This window comes from Primulina tabacum, chromosome 3, assembly GCF_025594145.1.
Source record: "Primulina tabacum isolate GXHZ01 chromosome 3, ASM2559414v2, whole genome shotgun sequence".
Lineage (NCBI taxonomy): Eukaryota > Viridiplantae > Streptophyta > Magnoliopsida > Lamiales > Gesneriaceae > Primulina > Primulina tabacum.
In genome coordinates, this window is record NC_134552.1 from 14,548,494 (window position 1) to 14,565,175 (window position 16,682).

At 31.2% G+C, this 16,682-nt stretch overlaps 1 protein-coding gene across 2 annotated transcripts; it reads right to left on the reverse strand.

The window, feature by feature from the left end:
* Positions 1-12,115: 12,115 nt before the first annotated feature.
* On the reverse strand, positions 12,116-14,274 carry LOC142540669 (putative serine/threonine-protein kinase PBL23). 2 transcript variants are annotated; one of them, XM_075646990.1, is made up of 6 exons: positions 14,092-14,274; positions 13,797-13,968; positions 13,294-13,475; positions 13,005-13,194; positions 12,485-12,876; positions 12,116-12,381 (listed from the first exon to the last, which is right to left on the reverse strand). In XM_075646990.1, the coding sequence occupies exons 2-6, from the start codon at positions 13,921-13,923 to the stop codon at positions 12,157-12,159; spliced, it is 1,116 nt and encodes a 371-aa protein (XP_075503105.1). In that variant the 5' UTR covers positions 13,924-13,968; positions 14,092-14,274; the 3' UTR covers positions 12,116-12,156. The 2 variants fall into 2 exon arrangements, with proteins under 2 accessions (XP_075503105.1, XP_075503107.1); XM_075646992.1 differs by lacking the exon at positions 14,092-14,274 and having other exon boundaries at positions 13,797-14,084.
* Between the last annotated feature and the right edge of the window lie 2,408 nt (positions 14,275-16,682).

Genomic DNA, 16,682 nt, shown 5'->3' on the forward strand with positions numbered 1-16,682 from the left:
ATTAATGACTCAGAAGATGAATTCTAGTTGTTATTGTTGATATGTTTTATCTCATAATTTTGTAAGCTCTTGAACTCCTTAATATTGGTTGCAAACATTATCACTTCCCACTATTGATCTTTTATATTTATTTTATTAAATTAAATAAAAAATTGTAAAAAATAATAGAATAGATGATAAAATAATAAAATATTATGAACCATATATTGAATAAATGTTTTCAAAAACATGATTCATAAAGAATTATTATAAAGAAAAGATGGAAATATATTATTATTTTTCAAAATTTTTTAAATCCACCAAAATAAATATCATATTGACAAAAACTTGTGTGAGACGGTCTCACGGGTCGTATTTTATGAAACAGATACCTTATTTGAGTCATCCATGAAAAAATATTATTCGAATTATCGTATTTTAAATGACCGATCGGTCCGGTTTACTTTTTTCACCAAAAGCGAGGGTATGCTAAGATTTTTATTTTTTATTGTGAATATCGGTAGGTTGACATGTCTCATAGATAAAGATTCGTGAGACCGTCTCACAAAAAACCTACTCTATCGTATTTTATTGACCCAAGTTTAATAATTATATCAGATTTTTGGATTTCAGATGACTGGTATTCTCCCACCAAATCCCATTTGCAGTCGTTGAATGGTGCAGGTAGAAGGCAAAAAAGAAAAGAGGGGGTTTTAGGCCCTAACTCTTGAAAGTACTCAACTTCCCTCACCAAACCACAAATGAAACAAAAATCCCATCCAACTTTATCTAAAATATAATATAATATAATACAAATGGGTTTTTTAGAATATGGAAAAATAATTGTGTTCGAAAATTATGAAAACAAAAGTGATATTTCATAGAAAATATTGGAGCTATGATTCTTTCATATTTTGAAGAATGAAAATATATTTCAAAAACATTAGCACATTTTGCCTCAATTTCCTTCCCTTGCCATATTCATGTGGCCCACTGCAACCAAAATAGGTCAGCTATGTGATGTGGACGCAGTAGCATTGTAACATTTTCATAATTCCCCATAATAACCACCTACCAAAACTTAAGAGCAAGAGATAAAAAACAATAAAAGTGAATGCATTAGATGGGAGAAGACAAACAATTTAAATGGTTTTAAGTGAACGCACATGAATCCAGTGACCACATCACAACCAATGAAATTCCAAGACTACTTTTGATCAAGAATATAAGGTTAAGATTTCAACGAAACCGAAAAGAAACAAGATCTTACAAATATGTCTCGAACTCCAAGCAAATCTACGAAAAATGCCTCTATTCAATCACCGGCATCCACATTCCCCTTTAACATGCAGAAGAAAGAGTGTAAATCTGACGGCGTTGGCTCAAGGGTTACAGAGAAAATGGCTGCAACATCGAATGCAGCAGCTGTTGGGACCAGAGGTACGGTTGCATCCCTGATCATGCAAGAAATTAAGTACTTTACTGAGCTTGAGTTAGATGGTCCGAGCAGCTCCAACAAGACATCATCAGGTAAACTTGTGAACTTGGCATCCACATGTGAAGTAGCGGGGATCAATATAGGATCAGTTGTCAATACATCAACTAAGAAAAAGAAAGGAAACAAATGGAACATGCCGAGGATGTGTTCTACAGCAGAAGTGGCGGATAGAAACCAGCTGAGTGGGTTGTCACGATTCACTTACCGGAATCTGAAAGCTGATCTTAAAAAGTCAGCAGCTTCAGACCACATTATCAGATAATTTTGAGAAGCCAAGTTTCTTAAGACGATTTGTAATAGGATTCACCCATGTCCTGTCGGAATTCCCACATTTCAAGTTCACTATTTCAACCACGTTCGATCCTTTCTTGATGGGTATTTTTCTTAAAGGGGTTCCATCTATCGAAATATCACAAGATGTAAGCATTGGGATATGATGTGTACCTCCAGAGTTGAGCTTTGACCTCCTTACATTTTCAGGGCATTTACGATTTTTAGCAATGTTTGGGCCACTGCTACTTGCTTCATCTTTTGATGTTTTAGATTTTGGTTCTTTTGGAGTCGACTCCCCAGTCGGAGCAGAGACAGAAGCGCACGAATCCGACACCTTCGTAGCATATTTTGCAGAGTCTAATTCTCGGGACATAAGGGCACCAATCGTCCCAGTTGTTCCTATCTTAATGGATCCTCCCCCACCCCTGATAGCTTCTATTGTCTGTACCATAATGTTGCCACTAGTGCACAAAATCGATACAAAATTTTATATTATAGAAGACAGTGTATTTTTCAGTTCGTTCTACTAGATATTGAATCAATCAGTTGAAGATCTTGCATCAAAGCATATTTTTCACAATTTAATTCTTAACACAATGCTAATCATACAACCGAAGCATCAACACCACCCAATCCAGGTATCACCAGCAACTGGGATGGGTGGCGATTAAAATTTTTTTCTAAGAGAAATTCAAATTTCAACTCTGGTTTCTCTAAAAAAAATATGACTAATCAAATAACAAATGAACCATGAACAATTTCAAAAATGAAGAAATCGATAACGATTAAGAATGGAAGTTTACCAACAAACTCGGGAATCAAGAACTTCCGAATGAGGCGACGGAGACACGATTGAGGGGTTCGTATGAAATGAGTTTGGCTTATTAAATTATGCATAAAGCCGGAATCTTGGAGAGAAACAGCGACGTGGGTTGTACTATCTCCATTTAGAAATCAATCAACTCTTACCACAGTGGATGAGTTTGGAGAACTTTTATTCTTTCAAATTCAAGAAAGTGGAAACAAGATCCAACATAGTTTCTTGCGTTTCCAACACCTCTTGCTTCACAATAAGGGCCCACTTTTGGGTTTGCCTGTATTTCACACACACTCAAATTTCTAAATTCTTTTAGCTACACAAATTTATCACTATATATATCCAACATCTACTGATAAATTTTTGTGAATTTCCAAATGATTTTGTGTGTATTACATTGTGAGTACCACTTCTAGTGTAATATACATAAAATGTTTATCTGAATATCTGAAGCGGAAAACAGAAAAATGACGATGAACTTCACATACTTTGTTTCTACGTGAGTTGTTATAAAACTACGCAGAGAGTAACACTATCGGGAAAAAATAGACAAGACTATATTGTAATATATATCTATATCTATATATATACATATTATAAAAGTGTGAATCAAGGTCAAAGTTTTTCTATTGTGTATTGTCAACTTTGTCCTTAGTTTGTACAAACAGTAAAAATTTAGTGAGGATGTTTTCGTCAAATCAGTTATTATGATAAAGACAAAATTGTCAAACTAAATTTTTGTAAAATCAATTATTATGATGATGTCAAGATTATCAATCTACGTATGCTAGGCAAGGATCAAGTTGCCAAGAAGATTGAAACTCCAAAATTCTTTGGTTTTTATTTTCTTGTAGATGAATTGAACATATTTTTTTCCGCAAAATATTAATTTGAGAACATTGAAATACAAAAAATCATGGGTTTTATTTGTTTATAGATTAAGCGAAAATAATTTTTTCCAAAAAAATTAGTTTGTACAATATTGAAATACCAAAATTCTTTTGTTTTATTTGGTTGTAAATATAGTGAATTTTTTCCACAAAAAACATAATTTGTGTAAGGACATGATATTAAATATCCTCTATTTTGCATTAATTGAGAATAATTAATTTAAAACGACGAATTAAAATAATGAAGCCAAATAATTAAATCATGTGGGTTGGTGTTATGAAGAAGGTTCGACGGTTAATTACATTTTACAAAAATGATACAAAGCATTATTAGTTATAGAAGAAAGATTACCTTATAAATATTTCGTGAGTATTTATTCTATCTATTTTTCTTTATAAAAAAATCCAACTAATATTTTTCAAAGCCTCAGTTTATTATTAAAATTTAACAACATATGATTGAATACATACAGTTTTACTAATTTTAACTATTTTCGTCTTTGTAAAGATCAGAAACTATAATAATTACTTATTCGATGATCTTGCAATTGATGAAGATGTATTTTTATAAAGGATGGATATAAATCAATTATAGATTTATGTAATCTGAAATGACATATCTTTGAAGGTAAATTTTTAAAATTATTATGAATAAATCTTTACAAAAATTATTCATTATTGTTCAATATTTCTCCTTATGAGTTATGATTGATAATAAGAAAGGTCAAATTTATTTGTTTTTATTTGCTTGTAGATGAAGTGAACATATATTTTTCACAAAATATTAAATTTAATATGATTTTTTTTATTTTGTAAATCTATAATCTTTTGAATGAGTTATATATGCAAGAAGTTTCTCAGAAAAAAATTAATATATACAAATTTAATACTTTCAATAATATAATATGAAATATAAAAAAAATATGTTATCGTAATTTTGAATTTTTGTATTTAAATAACATATTGCATAAATATGTTATATCATTAAGAGTTGAACACTTTTTGATAAATATAATAAAATATTATTAAATCATATTTTGTCAGTTGTCTAGAAGATAGAGTAATCAAAATTCATTGATTTTATTTGCTTGTAGATTAAGTTAAAATATTTATAAAAAATAAATATAATTTGTAGAATACTGAAATAACAAAATTCTTTGTTTTTATTTGCTTGATGAAACAAACTTTTTTTTCTACAAAACACTTAATTTGTGTGGAGATTTGTAGAGACATCAAATAGACAAGAACATACATTTCTTCTCATAATGTTTTTTCACAGAGAAGAAAAAACTGATGACAAAAAAAAATCGTGAAAGCAATATAAATGAAGAAAATATTTGACGCAATAATTTAATTTAAGGTTTAGAATATATTATCTATATTATATTTTTATTTTTCATAAATCAATAACACGTGGTAAAATAAGTGGTCAACGTTATGTATTATACTTTATTCTTCTCTCAAATTTAATTTTAATAACTATTGTGATATCAATTTTATATTATATTTTCTCCAATGTCTAATTTATACAAAATTATAATATTTATTACTACTATGTTTTTCAATAATTATTAATTTATTTAGATTGCGCTTGGATAAATTGATTACAAATTTATGAATTAAAATTATAATTTTATTGTTAAAATGAAACAATATATCAAATCTTAAATATACACATTACTTATTTACATATTATTATTTATAAAAAGTAGAATAAATTTCAAATAACATTATTATTGGGTGGACTTGAAAAATATCATAATTAACATGAAATACTACTATATAAACATGAAATGAGTGGATTTGAAGTTTATGATGTTACATCTCTAAATAACAAAAATACATTTGAATGTATTGAAATCCATGGATTTGAAATCCTTCCATTTAACACATAAAATTTTTAAAAAAATATCTTTTGCACTCATTTTATAATACATGTAGTACAAATTATATTACATTGAATTTCCTACGGATATATAATGCTAAAGGTACAACCAATATATCGTATTGCGATATTTACAACAATTATATATTGAGATTTTGTTATTATCTAATGAGATTTATATTTAATTTATCATGAGATTTTGATAAATGAAATTTCTGTATTGATTTTTTTGAATTATAATAATTATTGTACAAATTTGGTTGCATATGTAGCATTACTCATTTTCTATCGACTAATATAGCATAATCATTAATATATAATTTTTTGTAAATTAATATCTTTTGATCTCATTTCTTTAACAACAATTATTGATAATAGAAATGTATTTTCACGTGCGTCGCACGTGTCTTTACCTAGTACCTATAAAAGTGTGGATAGTAGAAAAGTTTTGTCATTGTGAACGGACATTATAACCCTTCACATGTTTACTTATTTTCATTATTAGGTAACATATGTGATAATTTCACATTTAGTCCATTAATTAATAATTAATACTAATTAACCATATTTTATGGTTATTATTAATAATTTTCGTTCTAAATTTAATATTGATAAATGAAAAAACAAAAAAAAATTAAAATAATTATTATTATTTTTAAACTAAATAAAACGAATTGAATTGAAAATAAAATTATATTTAATCAAAATTTTAAATTTATTTTGTCAAACTATTAATTTCTAAATGCATGAACAATTATAATATTTTATAAAACTAAATTTAATTGTGAATTTAAATAATATTAATCAAAAAATTTAATAAATTTGATTCAGAAGTACATATAAAAGTGTAGGACGAAGAATCGTTCATCCACATACATTGGATGATATGATACTAGAAAAATATGTTGTACAGTTGCTAAAATGAGAAAGAAATATGTAGAATATCAATCAATTATTTCATTAGTTTTTTTTATTGTTTTTAATTAACAAAAAAAGAGGAAAAATTTGAAAAAGTTAGGTACAATATAAATCTAATGTATTGATAAACTTTTAATAATAATCAATTGAATCGAAAAATATTATTATACTTAAGCAATTATATTTTATTCTAATTCAAATTTAGTAACTTTTTAATATCAAATATATATAGAATTCATCAGTAATGTACATGATTTTATTTTTCAGACGATAATAAGAAAAAAAAACCTTAAAATATAAATATATAGTGAAAACGAATTCAAATTTTCTGTTAATAGCTTCTTTTCCAATTGTGAAAGGACATAATTATCATTTACATGCTTACTTATTTTCATTATTAAGTAAGATATGTGGTAGTTTCACATTTAGTCTATTAATTAATAATTACTACTAATTAACCACATTTTATGGTTATGATTTTTTGATTTTGACTTTCTTTCATTATCTTTCTTTCATTCTAATAATATTTAATTAAGTCATATTTCGTTTAAAAAATTTATTTTATTATATATATACATATAAATGTGTGGATGATAGAAAATTTTTCTAATTGTTGTAAATAAAGTTGAGTTATATTCATATTTTAATTTATATGTAACAAATAAGTCATCTCCATGTTTTTAAATGTTTGAGCTATTTTTTTAAAAATCATACTATTAAATTTACTCAATATTAATATCAATTATTTTTTTCATTTTAATAAATTTCTTGGACTTTCATTTAAATTCTAAATTAAATTAATTATGTTATTTATTGTTCTATTTCACTATCATTTGAATTCATTCAATGAATTATTAAAAATAAATTTTAATATAATTAGATTTAAAAAAACTTCAAAAAATTATATATATGAAGGACTCATGATAAAATATTTGAGTGCTTTGAACGAAGAGTCATTCAAATAAATTCTAAATTAAATATTGACAAATGAAAAAATAAAAAATAAAAATAATCATTATTACTTTTAAATTAAATAAAACAATTTGAATTGAAAATAAAATTATATTTAATCAAAATTTTAAATTTATTTTGTCAAACTATTAATTTCTAAATGCATGAACAAATATAATATATTGTAAATCTAAATTTAATTGTGAATTTGAATAATATTAATAAAAAAATTAATAAATTTGAATAAAAAGTACCTATAAAAGTGTGAATAAATGAATCGTTCATCCACATACATGATACATCGGATTATATGATACTAGAAAAATATTGTTGTACAATTGCTAAAATGATAAAGAAATATGTAGAAAATCAATCAGTTTTTTCATCAGTATGGATGTTATCTTTGAGGAAGATAAAGTAAAGGGAGACAAAGGCACACCGATTTCAGAAACTGTTATTTTTCATGTGGAAAATAAGACGGACGAAGGTCAAGTTTCTTGCGAAGCAGTACCAGAGCACGAAGAACAAGAACATGTTGAGTCTGAGGTTTTCAATGTGAGGCAGTCAACTCGAGATAGAAGACCACCAGGTTGGCTTTCAGATTATGTCACTGAAAGCAATATTGCATATTGTCTATTATCAGAGGATGGTGAGCCTTCGAGTTTCCACGAGGCTACTCAAAGCTCGGATGTATCCTTGTGGATGATAGCAATGCAAGAAGAATTGGAGGCATTGGACAAGAATAAAACTTGGGATCTTGTTACGCTACCACGAGGTAGGAAAGCCATTGGTAACAGATGGGTCTATAAGATCAAATGTGATGGAAATAACCAAGTGGAGCGGTATCGTGCTAGATTGGTGGTAAAAAGGTATGCTCAGAAATAAGGCATTGACTTCAATGAAATATTTTCACCTGTGGTTCGGCTTACAACGGTCAGAATAGTGTTGGCATTGTGTGCAGTGTTTGACCTACATCTAGAACAGCTAGATGTAAAAACAGCATTTCTTCATGGAGATCTTGAAGAAGAAATCTATATGATCCATCCAGAAGGTTTTGCGGAAAAAAGGCAAAGAGAACTTGGTTTGCAGGTTGAACAAATCTCTGTACGGTCTCAAACAGGCGTCGAGGTGTTGGTACAAGATATTTGATTCCTATATCATGAGCCTTGAATACAACAGACTGAGTTCAGACCCTTGTACATATTTCAAGAGGTCTGGTGATGATTATATCATTGTGTTGTTGTATGTGGATGACATGTTGGTAGCAGGCCCCAACAAGGATCAGGTCCAAAGATTGAAGGCACATTTGGCTAGGGAATTTGATATGAAGGACTTGGGACCAGCAAACAAGATTTTATGGATGCAAGTTCACCGAGATAAAAGTAACAGAAAGATTTGGCTTTCACAGAGAAATTATTTGAAGAAAGTCTTGCAACGCTTCAACATGCAAGATATTAGGCCAATCTCGACCCCTCTTCCTGTTAACTTCAAGTTATCCTCCGAGATGTGCCCTAGCAGAGCAGAGATGATGGAGATGTCTCGAGTACCATATGCATCAGCAGTTGGAAGTTTGATGTTCGCCATGATCTGTACAAGACCGGACATTGCTCAAGCAGTGGGAGCAGTTAGTCGGTATATGGTGAATCCTGGACGAGAGCATTGGAGCACTGTTAAGAGGATCCTTAGATACATTAAGGGTACCTCAAATGCTGCATTATGTTATGGACGATCAGATTTTACACTCATGGGCTATGTCGATTCAGATTATGCAGGTGATCCTGATAAGAGGAAATCTACTACTGGTTATGTGTTTACACTTGCAGGGGGAGCATTAAGCTGGGTTTCAAAACTGCAGACAGTTGTGATATTATCTACAACAGAGGCAGAATATATGGCACCTACTCAAGCTTGCAAGGAGGCAATATGGATTAAAAGATTATCGGAGGAGATCGGGCACAAACAAAAAAATGTTTCTTTGTTTTGTGACAGTCAGAGTGCCTTGCACATCGCAGAGAAGGAAGTGAACACTGATAAGTTTTGTGACAGTCAGAGTGCCTTGCAATTTTACTTTGTGAGGGAAGTAGTAGAAGAAGGAAGTGTGGATATGCAGAAGATTCATACAAAAATAACATAGCTGATTTTCTAACAAAGCCAGTGAGCACTGATAAGTTTGAGTGGTGTAGATTCTCAGGTGGTATAGCGGAAATGTAAGCAGCAGAAAATGGCAAGACTGAAAGGATGTGTGGAGATGTCTTTGATTCTCAATCAAATCTCCAAGTGGGAGAAACGTCGGCAAAGTCAAAGGCCAAGTCAAAAGTGGCAGGAATATTTATTGCATGTCGGGAGAATTGTCTGAATTTGCTGAATAAATGAAGATGCGTGGTTGGCTATGCAATGCAGCGGAAATTTCGTGGAAATATGAATACGCGTATTCACACGGACAAGAGGTTCTACAAATAGAGCTCCCCCCTTCATTCTGAAATTATCCCTTCTTCGAGTTTTCTCTCATCTTATAAGCATTTGAGTGCTTAGTTCTATAATATTTGTGAGGTGTTTTGTTATCATGTATTAAGAGAGTGTGTGTTCTATTTGGAAACACAGTGAGTGAGTTGTACACCACAAAATATTATAGTGGAATTCTTTTCCTCTTGCCCGTGGTTTTTACCCTAATAATTTTTAGGGGTTTTCCACGTAAATCTCGGTATCCAGTTTATTCTTTATTTTCGGGTTTTATTATCTCAAATTCCGCACGTGGGACCAACAACTTTTATACTTGAATTGGGGTTGCCTATCTTCTTTCAATATTATAGTCGAGCCAGAAAATTGAGGTTGGAGGACAAAAAAAATTGAAGGGGGCAAGAGCAAATATAAAAAAAAAATGAAAATATAAATTATATTTTTATATCTCTAGTCGATGAAATTAAAAAATTTAGGGGGAGCGGCACCCAACCGCCCTCTTGGCTCCGCCAATGATCATCATAGGTGTTGTGGTTATACTCTTGGACGAAATGACATTTAGTTACATTGATTCATTGATTCATTAAAGGCTCAAATCTATAGTGCATCATGTGAGGCAAGTGTCTCACGCCCACAAATTTTAAGGACACCAAAATCTTTTTAAAAAATAAATAATATGGTTCAAATACACAACCATGATTTGGTGTCGCACTCCCGATAGCATAAGTTTAAGAAAACAAACGAAACATTAATAACAATATAACAAGTTGTTTGAATTTGATGTTGTGTGCACATCATCACCGTTAGATCATGTGAATCATACGTATCTGCTCTTCACAGCAGAGGATCCAAACTCTGTAACAAGACACCTTGATCCAAATGTTACATGACAACAACGGTTGAAAAACAAAGTACCTTCGACGTTGGAAGGCGAACTCAATGATGCTTAACCGGTCCCGCACAATGCAATTTAATTTTATAATACTATTTATGCTGAATTTCCTTTTTCATCCGTCTCAATCATGTAATTCAGTTTTCATATTTAATATTAGGCAAAAACTTATGTGATACGGTCTTACAAGTTATATTTTGTAATACGGATATTTTATTGGGTCATCCATGAAAAAATATTACTTTTTATGCTAAGAGTATTACTTTTTATTGTGAATATGTGTATGATTGACTCATCTTACGGATAAAGATTCGTGAGACCGTCTCACAAGAAACCTACTCTTAATATTATTACCAATCTACCATTATTTAAATGATTTGTAAATTTTTTATCCTATTAAATCTTCATTAAATATGAGTACGATGAGAAATTGTTTTATAAAATTATCTTTCTAAATACTTTTTAAATATGTGTGAAAAATACAAACCTAAATACCTGAACGGAGGGAGTATAATAATCTAAAAATACCCATAATTTTTACAAATGACTTTTCACCTAATATCCACACTACAAAAACACACAAATAACAAAACATTAGCCCAATTGTAGATTCACAATCTAAAAATTTAACCCTTTTTATTTATTTAATAAAATGAATGCTAAAATTTACTCTCTTTTCATCATGCATAAAGGAGAGTGTAATAGTGTTGGATCAATTTTATTATATGAGTTTATATGTGAATTATTACGTGTTATGGTTTGTCTATTAGGTTGAACTCAAATTTAAAGTGATCGATTAAAGTTTTGATTATTAAACTTTAATATATCTGATAGGTCGTTGGTCTTTAATATGATGAACAAAAGCATAAATATCAGAAGATGATTATTCTCTACTCTTATCATATTCTTTATTCTCTACTCTTATTATATAAAAAAATTCGAAGAGAAAACAAATGATTCTCTGGAAGGAAGAACTTATAGATTTAGAAGATCAACCTCTTATTCTCAAGGCATAAAAGACTATGACTTCAAGTACGCTTCAGCTAAGATTTTCGGCCTAATTTTTTATAATTTAAAATGATGGATTCTACGTATGCCGCTATTAAAACTTTTCATTTCAATTTGGTTAATTATTATTATTTTTTTAATTTTGAAAACATACGACCACTGCTTTTTTAGCACTTTTTAGGTAAACCCAAAGAGGCAGCGTAGGTATTTACCCTACCATACCCACTATCCCTTGGGTCCCAGGTATTTGGGCTTTCAAGAATCCCAACTATGTAGTTCAGTTTCTATATTTAATATTAATTTTCCGACCTCTTTCACCAATCTAAAAAAACTGAGATTTTCTTGATTTTACATTAAACTTCTTCATTGGTAAACATACCTCAGGAGTTAGGACTGGCAAGGTTCACCTCCAGACGAATTATTATTTCAGTTGGTGTCAGCTTTATTGGCATCATTTAGGAAATAGCGTTACACATATATATATAACTCCACATATATTATTCTCCTGGTTTAACTTCACAGAATGATGTACATTTAAACGCATCTTTGTCATAGTTGTCCCTCTTCTGCTACACTGTTTCTCGGAGATCATTCATTTTTTCCTTCTGTTATTTCTGCTGGATTTTTGCCTGCTGAAAGATATTCTAGTGCAGTTACGACGTCGCTGATCAATGGTCGAATCGAGGCTTCTTCTTGGAGACACATTGCTGCGATTGCAAGAGCTTGGTGTAACCCCTTCTCGTGGTATGCCCCTTCAAGCAACGGATCTACCATCAAATGAAACTTTTTCTTGTCTCTGAACAAAGGTCGTGCCTGCAAAGATTTATGTTTACAAGATAATTGTGAATCAATATACAAATTGTAGCATAAAATAAAACGTGTCTGGATTTGGACAACAAGTGAAACTTTTACGTACCCAATCTATTAGATTTTGCTCCACGGTTGGTCTTGTAGTGTCGATGACTCTCCTGCCCGTGATTATCTCGAGAAACACGACACCGAAGCTGTACACATCCGACTTTGTAGTCAACTGGCCCGTGGATGCATACTCTGGTGCACAATAGCCGTAAGTTCCCATCACTCTGGTGGAAATATGGGTGTGCCCCCCGACCGGACCAAGCTTCGCGAGGCCGAAATCAGAGAGTTTTGGATTGAAGTTCTCATCTAAAAGTATGTTTGATGCCTTGAAATCTCGATAGATAACAGGTGGATTGGCGGTTTCATGCAAGTATTCGAGTCCCCTTGCTGCTCCTGCTGCAATCTTCATCCTTGCATGCCAGTCAAGAGGCTCTTCCCCTGGTCCTACATCTTCACACAACAATACATACAGTTGGCATATTTAATTTTCAAATTATATCATTTCAAATACATTATACTAATTTAAGTATTAATATATATGAATAAACAAATGATATAGAAGAATAAATCAAACATACCGAGAAGGTGATCCTCCAAAGAACCATTGTGCATGTACTCATAAACCAAAATCCTCTGTTTACCATCAGCACAATATCCAACTAAATTAACAAGATTGGGATGGTGAAGAAGACTCAATATCAATACTTCCACAAGAAACTCTCTGTTCCCTTGGAATCCATTTCTATCAAGTTGCTTCACTGCAACATCCTTAGGGGGTACAAACAAGAAAAACGAAACGAAATCAATTCGAAAGACCCAAAAAACATGCTGCGATGGTTACAAAGGTGTGAAGGACAGCAGGATTACAATATTTTTGCTCTCGATGTGGCCTTTGTATACCCTCCCGAAACCGCCTTCTCCGATCAAAGTGTCGGGCTTGAAGTTATGAGTAGCAGCACAAAGGTCACGGAATGTGAAAATATCAGCAGATATATTACCCTTCCCTAGCTTCTCTATTTCTTCCGCTATATACCGTCTTCTGCTAGCATCTGCACATCATTGTTACAGATATAATAATTTTACTCAAATGAGCATCATATTTCATGTAGGAAACAAGAACGGATATGTACTGGCTGGCTATTCTTGATACATATAGCCACAAAATCGTCATATATTTCTAAAAACTTCACGCAGAATTCGAATTGTTTAAAATTCAAATGCCATTCTCATCATGCATTATCATTTTCACCAATATCCGAAAGCTTCATTTCGATATATAAACCCCACCCTTGGTTACGTCTTCCTGGAAATGAAAGAAAGGGAAAAAAAGGCAATGGGATGAAGCATGAATAACTTTGTGTGTAAGTTACCAGATTTGAAGGATATATTATCAAAAGAGGCAAAATAATCTGCCTTCTTGTATTCTGGACCGCCATTTTTAGATGACCTTTTCTGGGTTTTCTCTCCGGATAAGCAACATGAGAAACGTCCCAACATTTTCTTTACGATCCTTCGCGTTTATTTCAACTCAAATTCACCATTCTACACAAAAACACAATCAATCCATTAATCCCACAAATATAGAATCGAGATAGGCTACAGAATGTTTTGTAAAATTCTTAAAAAATCGATCTTTTTTTTTTTTGGGCATATCAAGAAACCAACATAGGATTGTTTAGAGTCGTTTCCCCTCCCATATAAAGCAATCAACGTGTTTTCCTACTTGTATTTGGCATCGTCATCTTTTTCCCCTTCCAGATTTAGCAAATGGGATGGTGGCCACCAATTAAGAATCAAAAACTAAACTACAAAAATAAATAATATGTAAATATATCCCAATACTCGAGCGAGCTCTGTCAGAATTTTTCTCAAAAATCATGTTTCTGTACATATATAAACATGATAATCAATATGCGGAAGCGGATCGATAATTAACTCCGACCATTGAAATTTTTTGATTTCTCTGATTTCCTTTCGGTTGAAGCCCCTTCTAAGCACTTCACGTTCTCTGTAGATGGTGTATATTTCTTATGAGATGTGTGCGCTTAAGGACCTCAATCGCTGCTATTTATAGGCATCTCAAACCATCAATGAGTTTATTGTGGGAGCTTGATTGTCAAAAGAAGAAACGTGTACCCATCTCGATTTTCTAAAGTTGAGACGGCGTACGTAAGTTTTGTCAAAAGATGTTGGCAATGGCCGTCGCCTATTCCTACACGATACTTCTTTTAATATGTGTCATATTTTTCTTACATTCTCCCACTTGACACATATATGTTATTTACCATAGGAGAAAATAAACTACATGAATCATGACGATAGGTCATCTAAAAAACAATTATTATCTTCCATTTATTACAATGTATTATATATCTCAATCTGTATAACTTACAGTGTGTTTGGTAACCAGGATTTGGGAGGATTTCATGGGATTTGGATTTCAAAATCCTATTTTTACTGTTAGGCAAGGTGATTCAAAAAAAAAAAATTCGGATTTGTTTAAAATTTTATGGGATTTCAATGAGTATATCCAAATCCTATAAAATTTGATAAGATTTGGTGGGATTTGGATTTTAAAAACATACAATTATTTTTTATCCAACACATCATTCTCATCAACACATCATTCTAATAGTCAACTTTCTCCACCAAAAATTTATACATGGTTAAAATTTTTTTTCCTTTTAACTTTTTTTAGAAGTTGAAAGATTTCGTTTAAATTTTATAAATTTCGTGTGTTATTTACCGATTAATATAATAAAAATTATAGTAATTACCAAAGTATCTTTTTACATTTAATAATTAATTTCATGTTAAAGTTTGAAGTTGTTTGATGATTTTTAATTATTATTTTATGTGAACTATAATTAATAAATAATAATTAATTTTTGAATTTACAAACACAAATAATAGAGAAGAATTATTAATTTCTAAACTTCTTTGGGTTATTTATGTTTATATGATTTCTAAGGGTAGTTTAGTAAAATTTTACAATTCCAAATTCGAATCTTTTTTTCTCCAAACAAGAAATGGATTTGTAATATCATTTTTAAATTTTAAACCAAACACCAAATGGAATTTCAATACTTGAATTTCTAAATCCAATTCCAAATCCAATTCCAAATCCCGTAAAATCCTCCTAAATCCTGGTTGCCAAACACACTGTCAATAAATAAACCTTATGTTTATTCGAGGTCCAACTTTATTGATATATCTCAACTCAATGAATGTGTGCACAATAAATATGAGAAAATATCACATCATAGTTTCATTAACTTTGTTCTTACAACAAAATTACATAAAGGAACCAAGTCTCATTCTTTCTGTATGATCCTTAAATTTCAATGGTGGCATTCTCTTAGTCAAAGGATCTGCAATCATCAATTCAGTGCTAATGTGTTCGATAAGTAACTTCTTATCTTTAACACGTTCTCGTATGGCTAAATACTTAATGTCGATGTGCTTGCTTCGACTACCACTTTTGTTATTTTTAGCCATAAAAACAGCAGCTGAATTATCACAATATATTCTTAATGGCCTAGATATAGAATCCATGATTCTAAGCCTCAAAATGAAACATTTCAACCATACACCATGTGAGGTTGCCTCAAAACAAGCTACGAACTCAGCTTCCATAGTGGAAGTAGCAGTCAGTGTCTGCTTTGCACTTCTCCAAGATACAGTTCCACCAGCTAGCATGAAAATATATCCTGAAGTGGATTTTTTTGAATCAATGCAGTCAGCATAGTCTGAATCAGAGTAGCCAATTACTTCCAAATTCTCAGTTCGTCTGAATATAAGCATATAATCTTTGGTCCCTTGAAGGTACCTCATGACTTTCTTTGCAGCTTTCCAGTGATCTAAACCTGGATTACTCTGATATCTTCCTAACATCCCAACAAAAAATGCAATGTCAGTTCTAGTGCAAACCTGAGCATACATTAAGCTTCCGACAGCAGAAGCATAAGGAATGTTTTTCATTTGTTCCCGCTCTAGATCATTCTTTGGGCATTGGCTCAAATTGAATTTATCGCCTTTCACAACATGAGCTATACTTGGTGAACATTCTTTCATCTGATATCTCTCTAAAACATTGTTGATATAGGTTTCTTGAGACAGACCTAGAATACCTCGAATTCTGTCTCTATATATCTTAATGCCAATGACATAAGATGCATCGTCCATATCTTTCATATCAAAATTTTTAGAAAGGAATTGTTTCACCTCATATAACAGACCCTTATCATTGGTTGCAA